Consider the following 20677-nt stretch of genomic DNA (forward strand, 5'->3'; position numbering starts at 1 on the left):
ATAAAAGAAAGAACAAGAACCATATGATACTCTCAATAGATGCTGAAAAAGCATTTGACAAAGTACAGCATCTCTTCCTGATCAAAACTCTTCAAAGTGTAGGGATAGAGGGCACATACCTCAGTATTATCAAAGCCATTTATGAAAAACCCACCGCAAATATTCTCAATGGAGAAATACTGAAAGCTTTTCTTCTAAGGTCAGGAACACGGCAGGGATGTCCCTTATCACCACTGCTATTCAACATAGTACTAGAAGTCCTAGCCTCAGCAATCAGACAACAAAAGGAGATCAAAGGCTTCCAAATCGGCAAAGAAGTCAAACTATCACTCTTCGCAGATGATATGATTCTATATGTGGAAAACCCAAACGACTCCGCTCCAAAACTGCTAGAACTTGTACAGGAATTCAGTAAAGTGTCAGGATATAAAATCAATGCACAGAAATCAGTTGCATTTCTCTACACCAACAACAAGACAGAAGAAAGAGTAATTAAGGAGTCAGTCCCATTTACTATTGCACCCAAAACCATAAGATACCTAGGAATAAACCTAACCAAAGAGGCACAGAATCTATACTCAGAAAACTATAAAGTACTCATGAAAGAAATTGAGGAAGACACAAAGAAATGGAAAAATGTTCCATGTTCCTGGATTGGAAGAATAAATATTGTGAAAATGTCTATGCTACCTAAAGAAATTTACACATTTAATGCAATTCCTATCAAAGTACCATCCATCTTTTTCAAAGAAATGGAACAAATAATCCTAAAATTTATATGGAACCAGAAAAGACCTCGAATAGCCAAAGGGATATTGAAAAAGAAAGCCAAAGTTGGTGGCATCACAATTCCGGACTTCAAGCTCTATTACAAAGCTGTCATCATCAAGACAGCATGGTACTGGCACAAAAAGAGACAGATCAATGGAACAGAATAGAGAGCCCAGAAGTAGACCCTCAACTCTATGGTCAACTAATCTTCGACAAAGCAGGAAAGAATGTCCAATGGAAAAAAGACAGCCTCTTCAATAAATGGTGTTGGGAAAATTGGACAGCCACATGCAGAAAAATGAAATTGGACCATTTCCTTACACCACACATGAAAATAGACTCAAAATGGATGAAGGACCTCAATCTGAGAAAGGAATCTATCAAAATCCTTGAAGAGAACATAGGCAGCAACCTCTTCGACCTCAGCCGCAGCAACATCTTCCTAGGAACATCGCCAAAGGCAAGGGAAACAAGGGCAAAAATGAACTATTGGGATTTTATCAAGATCAAAGCAAAGGAAACAGTTAACAAAACCAAAGGACAACTGACAGAATGGGAGAAGATATTTGCATATGACATATCAGATCAAGGACTAGTGTCCAAAATCTATAAAGAACTTAGCAAACTCAACACCCAAAGAACAAATAATCCAATCAAGAAATGGGCAGAGGACATGAACAGACATTTCTGCAAAGAAGACATCCAGATGGCCAACAGACACATGAAAAAGTGCTCCATATCACTCGGCATCAGGGAAATATAAATCAAAACCACAATGAGATATCACCTCACACCAGTCAGAATGGCTAAAATTAACAAGTCAGGAAATGACAGATGCTGGCGAGGATGCGGAGAAAGGGGAACCCTCCTACACTGTTGGTGGGAATGCAAGCTGGTGCAACCACTCTGGAAATCAGCATGGAGGTTCCTCAAAATGTTGAAAATAGAACTGCCCTATGACCCAGCAATTGCACAACTGGGTATTTACCCTAAAGATACAAACGTAGTGATCCCAAGGGGCACGTGCACCCGAATGTTTATAGCAGCAATGTCCACATTAGCCTAACTATGGAAAGAACCTAGATGTCCATCAACAGATGAATGGATCAAGAAGATGTGGTATATATACACAATGGAATACTGTGCAGCCATCAAAAGAAATGAAAGAAATGAAATCTTGCCATTTGCGACAACGTGGATGGAACTAGAGTATATCATGCTTAGTGAAATAAGTCAAGCAGAGAAAGACAACTGTCATATGATCTCCCTGATTGAGGAAGTGGTGATGCAACCTGTGGGGTTAAGGGGGTAGGAGAAGAGTAAATGAAACAAGATGGGATTGGGAGGGAGACAAACCATAAGTGACTCTTAATCTCACAAAACAAACTGAGGGTTGCTGGGGGGAGGGGAGTTGGGAGAAGGGGGGTGGGGTTATGGACATTGGGGAGGGTATGTGCTTTGGTGAGTGCTGTGAAGTGTGTAAACCTGGCGATTCACAGACCTGTACCCCTGGGGATAAAAATATATGTTTATAAAAAATAAAGAAATTTTTTAAAAAAGAATATGTACTGAAAAGTATCAATAAATATCAAATAATAATGAATCATAAATATAATTGCACAAAATGTTACCATATTTACCATGTTTAGTTTCAAATATTGATAATAAGGCTTTTAAGGAGTCTTAGAGATGTCTTAATATTTTCTACAGACTAAACTTAGACTTTATTATTTTTATAAGTTTAATTTCAGTGTAGTTAACATGCAGTGTTATATTAATTTCAGGTGTACAATGTAGTGATTCAACAATGTATAGACATTACTCAGTCCTCATCATGATAAATGTACTTTTATTTCCCTCACCTATTTCACCTGCCCCCCCAACTCATCTCCTCTCTGGTAACCATCAGTTTTTTCTCTATAGTTGAGTCTGTTTTTTTTAATTTCTTTTTCTTCATTTGTTTTGATTCTTAAGTTCCACAAATGAGTGAGATCATATGGTACTTGTCTTTCTCTAACTTATTTCACTTAGCGTTATACTCTCCATACCCATACATGTTGCTGTAAATGGCAAGAATCTGCGTTTTTTTGTAGCTAAGTAATATTCCATTGTGTATATACACACCACATCTTTGTTATCCATTCATATAATCAGTGGACACTTGGGCTGCTTCCATAATTTGACTGTTATAAATAGTGCTGCAATAAACATAGGGGTGCATATATCTTTCTGAATTAGTGTATTTTATTCTTTGGGTAAATACCCAGTACTGGGATTACTGGATCATGTTATTTCTATCTTTAATATTTTGAGGAGCCTCCATGCTGTTTTTCACAGAGACTGTACCAGTGTGCTTTCCTACCAGTAGCACACAAGGGTTCCTTTTTCTCCGCATCCTTGCCAACATTTATCGTTTCTTGTACTTTTTTATTTTAGCCTGACAGGTATGAGGTGGTATCTCATTGAGATTATACTTTGCATTTCCCTGATTATGAGTAATATTGAACACGTTTTTCATGAGTCTGTTAACCACCTGTATGACTTTGGAGAAATGTCTGTTCACATCTTCAGCCCATTTTTAGTTGGATTTTTTTTTTAGATGGTGAATTATATAAATTCTTTTTTATTTTATTTTAAATTACAGTATAGTTAACATACAGTGTTATATTAGTTTCAGGTTTACAATATAGTGATTAAAGAGTTGTTTAAATTCTTTATATATTTTGGAGACTAACCCTTTATCAGATATGTCATTTACAAATATCTTTACCCTTTCAATAGTTGTCTTTTATTTTTGTTGGTTTTTTCCATCACTGTACAGACTTTTTATTTTGATGTAGTCCCAGCAATTTATCTTTGCATTTGTTTCCCTTGCCTCAGGGGACATATCTAGAAAGATGCTGCTACAGCCAATGTCAGAGAAATTCCTGCCTGTTATCTCTATTAGGATTTTTATGGTTTCAGGTCTCACAGGTCCTTTTTTTTTTTTTTTAAGATTGTATTTATTTATTTGAGACACAGAGAGAGCACAAATGGGGAGGAGGAGCAGAGGAAAAGGGAGAAGCAAACTCCCTCTGAGCGGGGAGCCGACTGAGGGGCTCAATCCCCGGACGCTGAGATCATGACCTGAGCCGAAGGCAGTTGCTTAACTGACTGAACCACCAAGGCACCCCTACAATTAGGTCCTTAACACATTTTTAGTTTATTTTTGTGTATGGTATAAGAAAGTGGTCCAGTTTCATCTTTTGCATGTGGCTGTCCAGTTTTCCTAAGACAATTTGTTGAAGAGACTGTCTTTTTTCCCATTGCATATTCTTGCCTCTTGGGTGGAAGATAAATTTGGCCCTGTAAGCATGAATTTATTTCTGGGCTTACTATTCTGTTCCGTTGATCTGTGAGTCTGTTTTTGTGTCAGTACCATACTGGTTTTTGTTTGTTTGTTTGTTTGTTTTTATTAACATATAATGTATTATTTGTTTCAGAGGTACAGGTCTGTGAATCATCAGTCTTACACAGTTCACAGCACCCACCATAGCACGTACCCTCCCCAATGTCCATAACCCAGCCACCCTCTCCCAACCCCACCACCCCCAGCAACCCTTAGTTTGTTTTCTGAGATTGAGTCTCTTATGGTTTGTCTTCCTCTGCAGTCCCATTCTGTTTCTTTTTTTCCCTCCCTTCCCCCAACGACGCCCCACCCTTCCTCTCAAATTCCTCATATCTGAGAGTCATATGATATTTGTCTTTCTCTGACTGACTTATTTCACTTAGCATAATACCCTCTAGTTCCATCCATGTCATTGCAAATGGCAAGATTTTGGGGGTTTTTGTTGGCTGTTTTGATTACTGCAGCTTTGTAGTATTTCTTGAAATCTGGGATCATGATATCTCCAGTTTTGTTCTTTTTCAAGATTGTTTTGGCTATTCAAGGTCTTTTGTGGCTCAATACAGATTTTAGGATGGTTTGTTCTAGTTCATTGAAGTTTGGTATTAATATTTTGATATGAATTGTAAAATGTATACTTTAAATCCCCAGAGATATGTATACATTCTCCAAATTATGTAAATGCAAAAGAGTAATATCTATATGTGCATTACATATATAGGGAGGGAGAGCAAGAGAATCTTTATCTTGAACCACTGCTTTTTGTCATTATTTATGTGGCTACCTTCTAGTATCTATAATTCAATTAATATTTAGTATTTAAAGTCTTTATTTTTATCAAAACATGTAACAAAACTTAACAAAGTCACAAGCCTTTTAATATTCCAGGTTCCAAAACTGCATAACACAATTTTTAAAAAAATTATCTGAGTTCAGTTCTGATAAATAAGTAGCATTACTTATACAATTTTTTTGTTTTATAGATTGCGTAGATGACACTATAATAGTTCTGGCCGAAGAGCATGGTTGTCTGGACATCATAAAGGTTTGTTATTAATCTGTTATTGAAATGTATGTATTTCGTATACTTGAGATCTAACAGCAAGCTATTTTAAAGCTATGTTTATTTCTGTTCAGATTTTTGTTTTTTCATAGAGTGATAAGCTAATATAAATTAGTATAAAGTCCAAATAAAAAGACTTTTTAGAAAAATCAAAATGTCCTAGAATAGCAAACATTTGAGTAAAATATATTTTTAAATGGATCATTTTAAATAATTCTTTTCTTTTTAAAAAATGTTTTATTTAAATTCAATTTAATTGGCATATAGTATGTTATTAGTTTCAGAGGTAGAATCTAGTGATTTGTCAGTTGCATATGACACCAAGTGCTCATTATATCACACGCCTTCCTTAATGCCCATCAACCAGTTTCCCCTTCCCTTCTCCCCTCCCCTCCAGCAATCCTTAGTTTATTTTCTATGGTTAAGAGTCTCATGGTTTGTCCCCGTCTCTGATCATGTCTTGTTTTATTTTTCCCTTCCCCTTTGCTCCTCTGTTTTGTTTCTTAAATTCCACATGAGTGAAATCATATAACAATTGCCTTTCTCTGATTGACTTATTATTTCACTTAACATAATACCCTCTAGTTCCATCCACGTTGTTTGCAAATGACAAGATTTCACTTTTTGATAGCTGAATAATATCCTATTATGTATACATACCCCATCTTCTTTATCCATTCATCTGTTGGTGGACATCTGGGTTCTTTCCATAGTTTGGCTATTATGGACACTGATCCTATAAACATTGGGGTTTATAGGATGTTTGTGTCCTTTCAATAAACTTCTAGTAGTGCAGTTGCTGGGTTATAGGTTAGCTCTGATTTCAACTTTTTGGGGAACCTTCATGCTGTTTTCCAGAGTGGCTGCACCAGTTGGCATTCCCACCAACAGTGTAAAAAGGTTCCCCTTTCTCTGCATCCATGCCAACATCTGTTGTTTCCTGACTTGTTAATTTTAGTCTTTCTGACTAGTGTGAGTAAAATATGTTTTTTTTAAATGGATCATTTTAAATAATTCTTTTTTTTTTAATTTACCAGGACCTTCCCGAAAATGTGATAAATCTTTTGAAGAAGTGTCTCACCTTCCACCCTTCCAAGAGGTTTATATTATTAAGACTTAGAGATTATGCTGATATCTTTAGTATAAAAGTATTTGTGGTTTTTCTTATTACTTATAATAGTAATGGATTAAATGAGAATATTTACATATATATAATAATACATAATTGACACTAGTATCATAACTGTTAGTTATAGTACTAATATGTATTAATAAAAGAAGAAAACAGTAATTAAACCACTGTCAGAAAACTGGCACATTCCCAAAGAAGTTACTGGTTCATTTCCTAGTCTCCAATTAGAAAATCGGCTAAATTGTAGATATTCCCAAACATGAATGACATAAGAGAAATTACAACAAAAGCTTATTGGCAATTGTATTTAACCTAAAACTTCAATAAATGGTGAGGTCAACTAATAATTATTGTTAATATAAAAGGATTTCTTATAAGTATTATTATTTGTTTTCATTTGGTGATATCACTATTAGCCTTACAGTTGTCTTTCCTAAACTCCTTAAGTATATGATATTTGAAAATAATATATTCTAATTAGTCTTTAGAAAAACATCTTTATCAATACATGTTAGGAAGAGTGGAATGGTATTAAAAACATAATTTTTATGTTTTTATGTTTAATGCCACATTAAGAGAGGAGGAAGAAAACCAAAAGGCATTATTAGTTTAGAATTTTAATTAAGATATTCAGTAACACAGGTAAATCATAGTCAAGGTAAAAGTAAAAAATGAAGATGCTCATATGTAATAATCTTTGATAGATTATAAGATGCAAAAAGCACAAAAGGGAAAAAATTCAACATTTGCGTACAGTCACTTCATTTTTATATACAAGTATTCATCTAGACTCTGCTAAGGATAGATTATTATTATTTTCTCTACTGGTGGTGTATTTAAGACTTTTAATTGTCCCCTTGAATGTGTGCCATTATTCTAGCAAATTTTTTAAGGAGCATTTTCCAGTGTTTATTTTTGTGCTTTAGAAAAATCAAACACATTGCCAGTCGATATTTAAGATTTTATTTACTTCACATTTGTCAACCACAGATCCGTGTGTAAGTAACTTAAAGAAACATTGGTTTTTTTATGGTTGATTGCTGGTTATTTAATGGGCAATTGGAGTTAGTGATAGTTCCTTCAGTATGCTGTAATATCATCCATGACACAAGTTTCTAAGTACATTTTGCCATAGTTAATTTGGCTGGATCCACTGACAATAATGTTAATTGAAAATTTGGCAGATAACCAGGGAAATAATCATGGTTAGCTAAACTAAAAAGAAAAATGCACATGAAATGTTGCAAAGTATGAGTCTTTTTTTCATATTGAAGCAAGCATATTCTTCTAAATGCAGGTGCAGATATTTCTAAATGTGGATATATTAAACTCCACATCATAAAATATATTCTCAAATCATATTTTTACAAAAAAAAAAAAAAAAAAGCCCGAGGTGCTGTTGTGTTTATTTAACTCGGGAATCAACAAACTCTTTTTGGTAAGGACCAGAGAGTGAGTATTTTTTACTTCATGGACCATAGTCTGTAACAGCACTGATCTTGTAGCTTAAAAGCAGCCAAAGACAATACTTAAATGAGTTAGTGTTGCTATGTTCCAATAAAACTTTACTTTTAGATACTGAAACTTGAGTTTTGTATAATTTTCACATATCCAAAATAATAGCATTTTGATTTTTTCAACTATTTAAAAATACAAAATCTATTTTTAGCTCATGGACCATATAAAAATAGACAGTAGGTGAATTTAACCCAAGAACAATAGTTATCTGACTCCTGATATAAACTATATGCTAGCTCTTATCATTTTTCCTTACATTAAGAAGCTCTGTAGAAATTTGTTATTTTTCTTCTAATTTTTTTCCAAAGCCACAAGATTCATTTCACACCATATTCAGAAACAGGCCTACATCATATAATACAAAAGCCATGTATTATGAAAGTTTTACAAAGTGTCTTATCAGATTTTTCAATATAAGAAGATTATTCATATTTCCAGTGATCTTTTTTCATAGCACTATTTTCAAAATTAGGTAAGGCACTGGCTAATTTGGTACCACTGTGATATGTGGGATTTTTTACTTTTGAAGAGAGTAATGAGACACACAAATCAGGGAATGAACATTAAAAGGTCAGCTTTACACAGCAATTTAAGAAAAAAAGAAAGTTGATTTACCCTGGTAAACATAAATTATAATTAAATCATTTGAAAAGTAATTTTCTACATTTTGTAACTTTTTAAATAAGTGATGCCAAGGATTTCTATTGATGAAATTTGTATCTCATTCCTACTGTGTGTTTTAAATTTTTCTCAAGGCCAACTGCCAATGACTTAATGCAGGACAAGGTATTTAGTGAAGTGTCACCTTTATATACTCCCTTTACCAAACCTGCCAGTCTGTTTTCATCTTCTTTGAGATGTGCTGATTTGACTCTGCCTGAGGATATCAGTCAGCTATGTAAAGGTAATGATGAATAAGACCGAAAACAGTGTTTTATTTTTAAAGAAAGTACCTTTATCCTACTTTCAGTTTTGTATTTACCAACAACATATATATTACACTAGTAAGGCTTTATGGATACCTGTCTGGGAATTCAGAGATAATTTGGGATTTGCTTAAAATATAACCACCTAACTTCTTTTCTTTTTTTTCTCTTTCTTTCTTTCTTTCTTTTTTTTAATAATTATTTTTTATTTTTTATAAACATATAATGTATTATTAGCCCCAGGGGTACAGATCTGTGAATCGCCAGGTTTACACACTTCACAGCACTCACCATAGCACATACCCTCCCCAATGTCCATAACCCCACCACCCTCTCCCTATCCCCCTCCCCCTGACAACCCTCAGTTTGTTTTGTGAGATTAAGAGTCTCTTACACCACCTAACTTTTTAATCCTTTAAATTTAACTTGCTTTGGAGAAAGAACTTTTAAGAATTGAGGAAGTGGCACCAAAAACAATTCATTATGCAAACCAAAGTCCTATTTTCATCTCAAATCTTAATGCCAATATTGCTTTCTAATTCCCAGTGGAATTTCCACTACAACATACATATATCATATTCTACATAATTTATTAAAAATGATCTCTAAAAATTATATTATCAGTAGAAGTCCATACCGTTATATTCCACATTGTAAGAGAATATCAGCTTTTTTCTTTTCATTCATCTATAAAGATTACCATTCTCAGAATGTGTGTTTTAGTGGCACCAATAATATTCTTACATTGAAGAGTTATCAAGATGTAAGTCGTGGCAGGAAATATTTATTAAGCGTTCATTCAGTCAGATATTTTTTTGAGTTCCTGCTATGTTCCATGCACTATAACTTCAAGTAACATTCATGCCAAATGGAGAGGCAGATAAACATTTATATTACTATTATAGATAAATTCAATATGAACATAGTGCAGTAGAATCATAGTGTGCCTGAGACAGTAAGAAAGACTCTTCAGAAAAGGCAACAATTGCCTCAAGACATGAAGAATGGGATAGTTTGTATTAGTTAACTGTCCAAGTGTTTCTTTCTGCCCTTATCCCTTCCCCCACAGAACCCAATATATAGAATATATTTCCCATATAACTCTAATATAGAGGGTAGAAATTCTATTTTTTCTCAAAGAAACTGAATGTACATCCAATGTGTATATCTGCATTTCATCCTTTGTGCAGTTTATAGTATGAATGTTCTTATTAAAGGGATTCTTGCTGTGTTCTTCAATTAATTTTGAGAATATGCCTATTGCCTTTTGATAAAAACAAAAAGTATGATAGCTATGATTCTTTTCCATTTGCTATTAATAGATATAAACAGTGATTACCTGGCAGAAAGATCTATTGAAGAAGTGTATTACCTTTGGTGTTTAGCGGGAGGTGACTTGGAGAAAGAGCTGGTCAACAAGGAGATCATTCGGTCTAAACCACCTATCTGCACACTCCCCAAGTAAGGAAAGAAAGTTTCTCTTAGAAGTGAAAAACATTTAGTAATAACATTTTTATTTAATTTGGGATTTCTTTGCTAGACATTCCGATTAAGTGATTATGAAAGCAACTGGAAGTCAATACCTTGGTTTTTTGGCTGAAGCTTTTATTTGAAGAATTCACATTAACATTTTATTATTTTAATAAATTTTTAAATATTTTAATACATAATTTGCTTTCTGGTCTATTTGAAGTAGGTCCATTATTATGGAATAGCTTTAATAATTGATGTTCAAAAATGAAAAATGTACAAGTCAGAATAGTAATTTCGAGAGAGTTAATAAAGTAGACTAGTATGCCTATTATAAGTAACTATTTTTTATTTCCAGTTACAATTGTAAATGTACTCTATGGCCTCATTGTCCTAGAGATCATCATGGTACTAAATCACTGTTATGAAAACTGTAGAACCGCTTAAGATCTTGGACATCATCATATAAATTAGACTGAAAGTTAATTAACAGTACAACTCTAAGTACCAAAATTGTTACTGTTCCATTGCTGTTTGTATTTATTCGTAAAGATGTGAACCTAAATCTCTTAAGTTTCCACCAATGCTTTAAAATTTTAATTTTAGATTTTACTACTAGATTTGATCATTGTAGGTAACTATAAAAGTTACCTGCTGATCATTTTTTTCTTCACATGTTAAATTTTTAGGTTAATTATTTGAGTAGACTACTGGGTCTCTATATTTTCCCCCTTAAACTGATTTTTCAGTCAATTTTATTTCTCACACATTGAATTAAACAGAACACTGGGAAATAAGATGATGGAAATTTCAAGGTATATATAAATTCTCAAAATTATTTCTCTGAAATCCTAAAGAAATTTTATGCATTTATTATTCACTATTCTTTCTCCTGAGAAGTTACTATCATGATTTTTCTTTCTTCTTTTATCATTTCTCACTCATATAAACTTCCTCAGGAGCACATATGCATATTGTCAAGAGAGTAATTTTAGCATTGAATCTGCATGAGCAAAGAGAATAAATCACACTCTTGTATTCCTAAAATACTTTCTATTTGTATACTGTATTCATATGAACTCAATTTATATTTAAAAATTAGAATTGTTTGGTGAAATATAAACATATTGAATACATATTTTTAATTAATCCATTTAGTCTAAAATTTCTTTCTTTGATGAGGGAATGATGATTTAGAATAAATTTTATTTTATAGCAGAAGCAATAAATCATTTTTTGTGTTCTCATTAAAATAATTATTTTTTTAAAATCTCTTTTCAGTTTTCTCTTTGAAGATGGTGAAAGCTTTGGACAGGGTCGAGACAGAAGCTCACTATTAGATGACACCACCGTGACATTGTCCTTATGCCAGCTAAGAAATGTAAGAATGATGTTTTGACAAATCTACCTCATATTTTTTCTTTTTTTAAATAAAACCTTAAAGATATACATGAAGCCTTGAATTTCTCCCTGATCTCATAAAATATGTCAGAGGTTCTTTTAAGGTATATACCCAGGAGTGACGTTATTGGGAAATACTATCTGTACATCTTCAGCTTTAGTACAAACTGTTCAATCATTCACAAATGGAGTTGTATCTTTTTTCCATTATTGGATAAGGTTTCTCATTTTCTATATACTTGGTAACACATGATATTATCAAATTTTTACAAAATTATTGCTCTAGAAGTACCTGAGTGGCTCAGTTGGTTGAGCGTCTGCCTTAGGCTCAGGTCATGATCCTGGGGTCCTGGGATCAAGCCCTGCGTGGAACTCCCTGCTCAGTGGGGAGTCTGCTTCTTCCTCTCCCATTGCCCCTCCCTACCCCAACCCCTGCTCCTGTTCTCTCTTTCTCTCTTAAATAAATAAACCTTAAAAAAAATACATTGCTCTAAAAGGTATAGAATAATATTTTGCTATAATACTAATTTGCTATAATACTGATTATAATGCAGTTATGAATCTCTTCATATTTCTTGGTAGTGTGTTTACCTCTTCTATATATTACTAGTTCATATCTTTTATCAATTTTTCTACTGGGTGATTTCTTATTGATTTGAGGACTTCAAAATATATATTCCAAATATGTGGAGTCTTTGTTGGCTATGTGTAGTGCATATATCTTCTAATCTATGGCTTTTCCTTTAACTTTTGATGGTTTCTTTTAAGGAATATGATATTACTAGGCATAGTTTTTTCTTTTGGTATTTATCCTGCTTGATGTTTGTAAAGTTTCCTGGATCTTTGTTGTTTCATGTCTTTAATTTTGAAAATTTCCAGAAATTTCCTCCTTTCTCCTTCTTCTGATTTCTATAACACATAGGTTTCTATAACACATAGGTTACATCTTTTGATTCTTTATTAGAATTTCTATCTCCATGCCTATATTACCCACCTGTTCTTGCATGCTTTCTGCTTTTTTCCTAAGAGCCCTTAGCATATTAATCAGAATTATTTTAAATTACTGGCCTTATAATTTCCAACTCTCTGACAAATCTGAGGCTGGTTCTATGGCTTGCTTTGTTTCTTCAGAGTGTCTTTTTCACATATTAGCATGCCTTGCCATTTTTTGTTGAAACCCTAACATGATTTACCAATAAAAAGAACTACGGTAAATAGGCCTTTAGCTCACAATGTCGTGTTTATCTAGCTGTTTACTATGTGTGCTTTTTTGTCAGAGACTAAAATTTCCTCAACTATCCTTGCTCTTATGCCCCCTGGTGATTTTGGGTTTCCCTAAAGACTTTTTTTTTCCCTGGAGACTTTTTAAAATACAGTCTGAGACCTGCATGCAGCTCTTTCAGCTGGAATCCCCTTTTTACTGGAGCTCTATTGACATGGGTTTTAAGGTAGGGAAGGGAAGGAGTTCTGTAGTCCTATGGTTAGGTCTCAGCCCTTTAGCAAACCTGTGTCTCTGGGCTGTGACCTTTATACAAAGCTTCTCAGCTTCCCTCCTTACCTTATTAGGAGAGACAGGACAGCTAAAAGGAATCTGAATTGGGTATTCTTCTTCCCTACATCAATCACTCAGGCTGGCTAAAGTTGGATGTCCTCCCCTCTGCCCCCAACACACCCAGTTCTTTCTTGAATATAGCAGGGTCTCCTCCAGTCTGGCTGCCTGTTAATCAGATGCCCAAGTCTTTGTCCCATTGTGCTTAAAACCTTAGGCCATGATCATCAATATATTTTATTTCTAGCATATATCCTTTATCTCTAAGCCCAGTTTTGGGTCTCACATCATTGATTTTCCTTATATTTTTAGGCTTTTCCTGTTAGTATTTTACATATTAAGTAGTAGGAGGGAATTAGAATCTCTTACCTGCCGTAATGCAAGGAATAGAAAATCTAAATCTATAATTATTACTACACAATACACTAAGCTTATCATCTCTTTGAAAAGAATGTGTATAGTAGATAAAGTAAGTAGCAGTACAAAACAACAAACAATAAATTACATCCAAATCCATGGTTTTGACCAATTTGGTTTTACTCTTAATTTGCTTCTTTAAATATAATCAAAGTATATGAACACCAGTTAACTAAATACAGGGCTTCAATTTTACTTTCTCAATGACCTTACATTTCCACTTTTGAAATTTAAAATACTTTTATCTATGATTATTTAAAAAAATTTTTATGTTGCTGATTTTAAAAATAATATGGAAACCAAATAATTTTTGTTTCTACTTTTCTGTATTTTTGCCCTTTTTGTACTTTTAATATGCTACATTTTTAATATAAAAAAAAGCAGAAAAGTTACTTGTAATATTTTGACTTTCAGGACAGTAAAACCCAAATTTTAAAACAATGTGTGTATTAATAATGGGGTAAAATTTGAGAAAATCTTATTTTTCTACTTAGAATTTCAATCCACAAAAGAAACACCTAAAAGTGTAGAGGAAAAATGGCATAAATCTACAGCACATCAAATTTTAGAAAAAAGCCAGGCGTAAAATAAGAGTTTGCCAGATTCTCAGTTGTGGGTAAAAGATTTTTCTTCGGCTTTTAAAAATTCTGAGGCTATTCAGCTCAGGTCATGATCCTGGAGTCCCAGGATCATGTCCCACATCGGACCCTCTGCTCGGCAGGGAGCTGGCTTCTCCCTTTGCCCCTCACCCCTCTCATTCCCTCTCTCTCAAATAAATAAAGTCTTTAAAAAAAAAAAAATTCTGAGGCTAACTCACATGGGTGAGTACACAATAATTCTTTTTTTTTTTTTTTTTTTTGCTTTTATAATTTTTTTATTTTTTATAAACATATATTTTTATCCCCAGGGGTACAGGTCTGTGAATCACCAGGTTTACACACTTCACAGCACTCACCAAATCACATGCCCTCCCCAATGTCCATAATCCCAACCCCTTCTCCCAAACCCCCTCCCCTCGGCAACCCTCAGTTTGTTTTGTGAGATTAAGAGTCACTTATGGTTTGTCTCCCTCCCAATCCCATCTTGTTTCATTTATTCTTCTTCTACCCACTTAAGCCTCCATGTTGCATCACCACTTCCTCATATCAGGGAGATCATATGATAATCAACAGAAGATCAATGCTGGCTACACACAGAGCTTGAACTTCTGTGTCAATCCCCAGAGGAGCAGATACTCTGCCCTCGAGTTGGAAGTTGAACTGAAGAGCAGAGGAGCAGGCAAGATGGCATTAACTTTAATCACCCTACTTAGGATGTGTCTTAGATTTTACTTTACTATTGCCTGCTGCCTTATGCTTTTGAAGAATATCTATAATCCTGGCAATGGTATTATTTGGAGTAACATTATTATAATAAGTTTGTGAAAAAATAATTAAGAAAATTGAGTTTTGTCAGCTGATTTACCAGCTATTTGAGTCATGCATGTTCAACGTATGATGTGAGAAATTCTTCCGAATCCTTTTTTTAGCACCTTACTTTTGTTTTAGTTTGTATTAATATCAAGGCAGAAGTAAATTGGAGTCAAGTTCTAAATTAAGGGATGTGTATTAAAAAGTACCTTTTTATATATACTTCACATAATTTAAAAAATGTTTTATCCATTTATTCAATTTTATACTAATTTTAGCAATTCTGCATCCTGTTTAGAAAACTATCATAATAGGTATGCAACATTTATGAGAACTCCCTGAAGGTAAAAAAATAAAAAAACAAAGAATATTCTTTATAGCTAAACTTAATCACTGCAGGCATGATGTATTTGCATGTTTACAATAAATGAATTTTAAATTCTGTTGTAGTTCTCCTGATATCTTTATAAATATATAATTTTACCTTATTCTTCCTTTTAAATAAAGATCAGTGTTTCTGTCTCAGATCTTAAGTATCATAAATATTTTCTCTTTAAATTCAGAGATTAAAAGATGTTGGTGGAGAAGCATTTTACCCACTACTTGAAGATGAGTGAGTATATATATATATATATATATATTCTTTTTACCATTATTTTTCTTTTCTCTTTCTATTATATTGATAAGAAGCTTGCATATTTTTTTGGAAAATTTTTTCCTAAGGAAGATACAAAAATGTGATGTTCGGGTTTTTTTATTTTATATGTTTTGTCAATTTTTCTGCTCTTGTTTCTCTATTATAGCCAGTCTAATTTACCTCATTCAAACAGCAATAATGAGTTGTCTGCAGCTGCCACTCTCCCTTTAATCATCCGAGAGAGGGACACAGAGTACCAACTAAACAGAATCATTCTCTTTGACAGGCTGCTAAAGGTAGGATTCTAAAGCATAAGGGGTAAAGAGTCCATATGCAATCTTTATTTTTTTATTTCATTGGTAATTCTTAGGGAATCTTGATGTCATGAGAACACTAATTCTTGTGACCCATTTATCTGATTAATAGTAAAAATGATACATGTTAATTGTAAATAAAACTAAAAAGTAAAAACAAGATGAAGGAATCTATGCAAAACCACATTAGACAAAAGATATTTAATATCTTTTTTTAATATTTAAAAAACATTTAAAAATCAGTAGGGAAAAGGACTATCATTGAAACAGAGAAATGGATTAAAAAATAATAGAAATAAAACTAGTCAGTAAATCTACTAAAATATGTATCCTTATTAGGACTGAAAAAAGTAAACTTTTTTTCCATATTGAATTAGCAAAGTGAGGAAATGTATATTGAGATTGGAACTCTCATTCTTCTGGAATAAGTGTAAATTGGTTAAAACATTCTATAAAGCTATTTTAAATTTTATATTAAGAGCCTTTAACAGGATCCATACCCTATGTCGTATTAATTCTATTCTAGAAATTCCTCCTGAAGTACAAATTTATAAAAAGACAAATTTACATGCAAGCTTATAGAAGTAAAACCATAATAAAACTTACATTTACTGAATACTTCATGTTACTAGGTATTTTACAAAGTGTCTTATATGTTATTTAACATATGAGGTTCAGAATATTATTTTCCATAGGATCCATTCATAATTCTTTCAGAACACAAAATAGAGAGGGATGATTAAAAACAGTAAATTCAGCTCCTCTCTTTGATTGTACTATATAAGATTTACAGAGGTAGGGAACTATTCCACTGCTAACTTAATATGTATTAATAACATCAGGTGAAATAATTTCAGATACTTGGAACTTTATTGCAGGTCACCTTCAACTTTATCACTGGTATATTCAGAATTGTTTAGATTGAAAGAAGGCACTTAGTAACTTGAGCTATTTTTCATATCTTTTTTTACCTATAGGCTTATCCGTATAAAAAAAATCAAATCTGGAAAGAAGCAAGAGTTGACATTCCTCCTCTTATGAGAGGTTTAACCTGGGCTGCTCTTTTGGGAGTTGAGGTAAGAAAGAAGAGGTTAGAAGCTGATCAATCATGTTAAGAAAGAAGGAAAGTACTTTCTGAATATATATTTTCCAAGTTATTAGAAAATTATGTAGTAAAATTTGAGTATTAAGATTATTTTGCAATTTTTAGTGAAAGGAATAGAGGAAAAGAATAGAATAGAAAAATATGAAGTCTTGTTACATTTATGCTATTTAATATTTAATGGGACTCAAATTATATTGATTATTCATTTAAAAAATTGAATATTTTAATATACATATCAGTTATAAATATATAGCCCTGCTTATAAAGTATGTTCATTTATAAATAGGACTGCTGGGCACCTGGATGGCTCAGTTGGTTAAGCATCTATCTTCAGCTCAAGTCATGATCTCAGGGTCAAGGAATCGAGCCCCGTATCAGGCTCCTTGCTCAGTGGGGAGCCTGCTTCTCCCTCTGCCTCTGTCTCTCTCTCCCTCTGTGTCTCTCTCTCACTCTCTGTCTCTCCTGAATAAATAAATAAAACCTTAAAAAGAAAAAAGCAAATAGGACTGCTTAGTGTAAGGAGAAATATTCCACTCTAATTTGAACCTTGTCAATAATCATGAATATAATTTAGTTCCTTTTGGCACATCTGTCTTCCCAGCACCATGCTTCCAGGAAAAATGCTACTTTATCATCTGTGGTACCTTATGGGTGGCAGTGAGAAGAGGCAAGGTGTCACATTATTATAGTTGACTTGAAGTACTAACAGAGACTTTAGTGACAGCAGTCATGGTAATGGGCCAAATCTTTGCCATTATGTTTGCATTTCCTGTCAATTTCTTTGTCATCCTGCCTCCCTGTATTCTCTTATAGATATCTTTACATAATTTTTTGTGTGCAAATTCTCCCAAGTATTTTTAATCCTTTGAACTCTCTATTGAAAAAATTCCTTCCTTTATTCCTGATTTCTTTGGTGAAAGTCTACAAATATCTTTGAGTTTGGTTGGTTGCTTAATAAGAATGCCTTTTTTTCCTACCATATGGTAATAATTAGAATCGTAGAACCATAAAATGTTAAAATTCAAGACTACTTCCAAGGTCAGCTTGTCCAAATGTCTCATAAAGTAGATGTGCCCGAGATGCTGATAATAGCATGTAGTATCAGAGTTTGAACTCCAAATTCCTAGCTCTTTCTCTACCATAACAGTAAACCAGAGAATTAAGAATTGTTCTGTGCTTGATCCTATAGAACATGACCAAAATTTGAAGTAGTTTATGTAATCATTCTTTCTGTAACAGTATAAATGGAAAATATAAGTGATCTCTTTATTTCATTCTTTAATTTATCCCAAACCTCTTCCTTCTGGTGCTGAACTCCTTTAAACAATTTTATTTTATTTTTGCTTTCATTTCCAACTTTAACAGGAAAATTTCTCAAAGGATGACTCCGCCCATTTTTTTTTTTTTTAATTTCTTCATGAAACTTACTGTGTGTGAGAGGGCAATGAATAGAGCACAACAAAGCTGTGTTGTGTTTTGGGGACTAGGAGAATATCTAAGCATATTCATTAAGTGACTCTTCCAACGTACTTGTCTTCCTGTGCATATAATTCAAATGACTGAGTTAGCAAAATAGTAAATTGTCACAGACTTTCATCACAGATTGTAAAAGATGTGAAGAATTTTCTAAGAAGATGCTCTGGGTTTGAATGTGCCTATCTATAATTGGGTTTATTTTCAAAGATAGATGTTTTTAAGAACTATATTTTGTCTAAGTTAATAATTTGTTAAAGATATGATAAATTAATATATCTTCTCTTATTTTTTGCAGGGGGCTATTCATGCCAAGTATGATGCAATTGATAAAGATACTCCAATTCCTACAGATAGACAAGTACGATTTAGATTTTCTTAAACAACCCAAGATAATTCTGCCAAATCTTTAAATTTTAGAAGGGCAAGAGGAATTTTCTTAATTACGAAACTCAGCAGCCTTCATATGCATATATACGCATGCTCTTATTTTACTCACAAGTTAATGAGTTAGAATTGTTCTAAAGGAGTATATAGACCAAGTAACTTTTCCTAATAATTGTACTTTTTTATCTGAAGAATTTGCCCTTTATTTAGGCCAGGATGTAAAGGAAGGTTTTTTGAAAACTTTATTAATATATGCCTTTTCAATAAAATGAATTTGCCTTTTTTTTTTTAAATATACATACAACTTTCTGGGTATTTCCAGAGGAATAATATAAAGTTTAAAAACTTCAGACACCAGGATTATATAGATGGTCTATTCTGATATTCAGGATACACTCTTTCCTTTTCCTCATCTTGAGGTTTATTGGAGATCACTCTATTCCAGTTCCACCTTATTGTTTTGCTGTTTTACAGATTGAAGTGGATATTCCTCGGTGTCATCAGTATGATGAACTATTATCATCACCAGAAGGTCATGCAAAATTTAGGCGTGTATTAAAAGCCTGGGTTGTGTCTCATCCTGATCTTGTGTATTGGCAAGGTAACATTTTCCCCCCATTATTAAGATTCTTTCTGAAGTGCCAGAAGCATGTTGCATGACTGACAATTTAAAATTTTAAAACAAATTATCAAAATATCCTTAGCTTTGTGGAAAGCTATTACTGGTTTTCCATTTTTTGAGAGAACTTTTTTTAAAACTTTGTCTAAATGCATAGTGGATATCTTTAAATGCATGATATTTAATGAAACAATTTGCCATAATACTGATTAGTAAAGTAGGAAGAATCCTTTGTGCTATTGTACTCTTTGGGGACACTATTTTTAATGCTATGCAATAATAAAATAATATTATACCATAAATAATTTGGGGTTAATTGATATTCTTGTCATTTAACGATTTACAACCTGGAACTGGAGAATAGGATACCACTCTATACTGCTTATTTTATTTATTATCTCTCTCTTATTAAATAACTTTAATGTTTCATGTCCTTCATTTTTAGCCCTTCTCATTATTATTTTTGTAGTCATTGATAAATTCATGAATGAGATGCCCATTCTTCCCAGTTCTATTTTTTAATTTGCTGTGATGAACAGTAGGGTTTTTTTTTTTTTATTTTAAATCTCAATTTCTGGCAAAACTTAAAACAAAGCTATTATTTTTCCTAGCCTTGTCCCTTTTAGAGTTCCGTATCTTCCTAAAAATTATAGATAGATTTATGTACCTACCTCCCTTCAACATGATAACGTATGAGCAGCATTATTATGAATAAAAGACATATGTAACATATTTTTTTTACTGTACAATTTTAGTAAGATTGCTTTTCATCATCCCAGAGAAACTTGTAAGACAAATTTCCATCTCCAGGATAAGGAAACATGCTTGGAGATGTTACAATGATTGCCAGGATCACCTAGGGTCAGAGATGAGACTATATAGTCCAAGCCTTCTATCAATTTTACATTTTTCGACTACTGTATTTCTCACTTTAACTCAAAATAATAGGTAATAATAACAGTATCTGATCTGTATTGGGCATATACTATGTGCCAGTCATTGTCAATTACTCCTCACACTACACTATGATGTGTAATATATTTCTGGATGAGTAATACTTAAAATGCTTAATCTATATAGAAGTAATTCAGGGAACTTAAT

General features: G+C 33.0%; 1 protein-coding gene and 1 long non-coding RNA gene across 3 annotated transcripts in view; one reads left to right on the forward strand and one right to left on the reverse strand.

Annotated features, from left to right (window-relative positions):
• The window catches only part of TBCK (TBC1 domain containing kinase), a 211745-nt gene that overhangs the window by 70340 nt on the left and 120728 nt on the right, over positions 1-20677 (forward strand). For both annotated transcript variants that reach the window (XM_059171534.1, XM_059171529.1), the window contains exons 8-17: positions 5140-5201; positions 6257-6318; positions 8625-8773; positions 10118-10256; positions 11547-11646; positions 15605-15654; positions 15845-15974; positions 16970-17068; positions 18869-18931; positions 19432-19558. In XM_059171534.1, the coding sequence (XP_059027517.1) occupies positions 5140-5201; positions 6257-6318; positions 8625-8773; positions 10118-10256; positions 11547-11646; positions 15605-15654; positions 15845-15974; positions 16970-17068; positions 18869-18931; positions 19432-19558 (981 nt within the window). The remainder of the gene's footprint in view (positions 1-5139; positions 5202-6256; positions 6319-8624; positions 8774-10117; positions 10257-11546; positions 11647-15604; positions 15655-15844; positions 15975-16969; positions 17069-18868; positions 18932-19431; positions 19559-20677) is intronic.
• LOC131829607 (uncharacterized) overlaps positions 1-20677 on the reverse strand; it is a 198999-nt gene that overhangs the window by 50167 nt on the left and 128155 nt on the right. The window lies entirely within an intron of this gene.

The sequence above is a fragment of the Mustela lutreola genome, chromosome 1 (assembly GCF_030435805.1).
Source record: "Mustela lutreola isolate mMusLut2 chromosome 1, mMusLut2.pri, whole genome shotgun sequence".
Taxonomy (NCBI): domain Eukaryota; kingdom Metazoa; phylum Chordata; class Mammalia; order Carnivora; family Mustelidae; genus Mustela; species Mustela lutreola.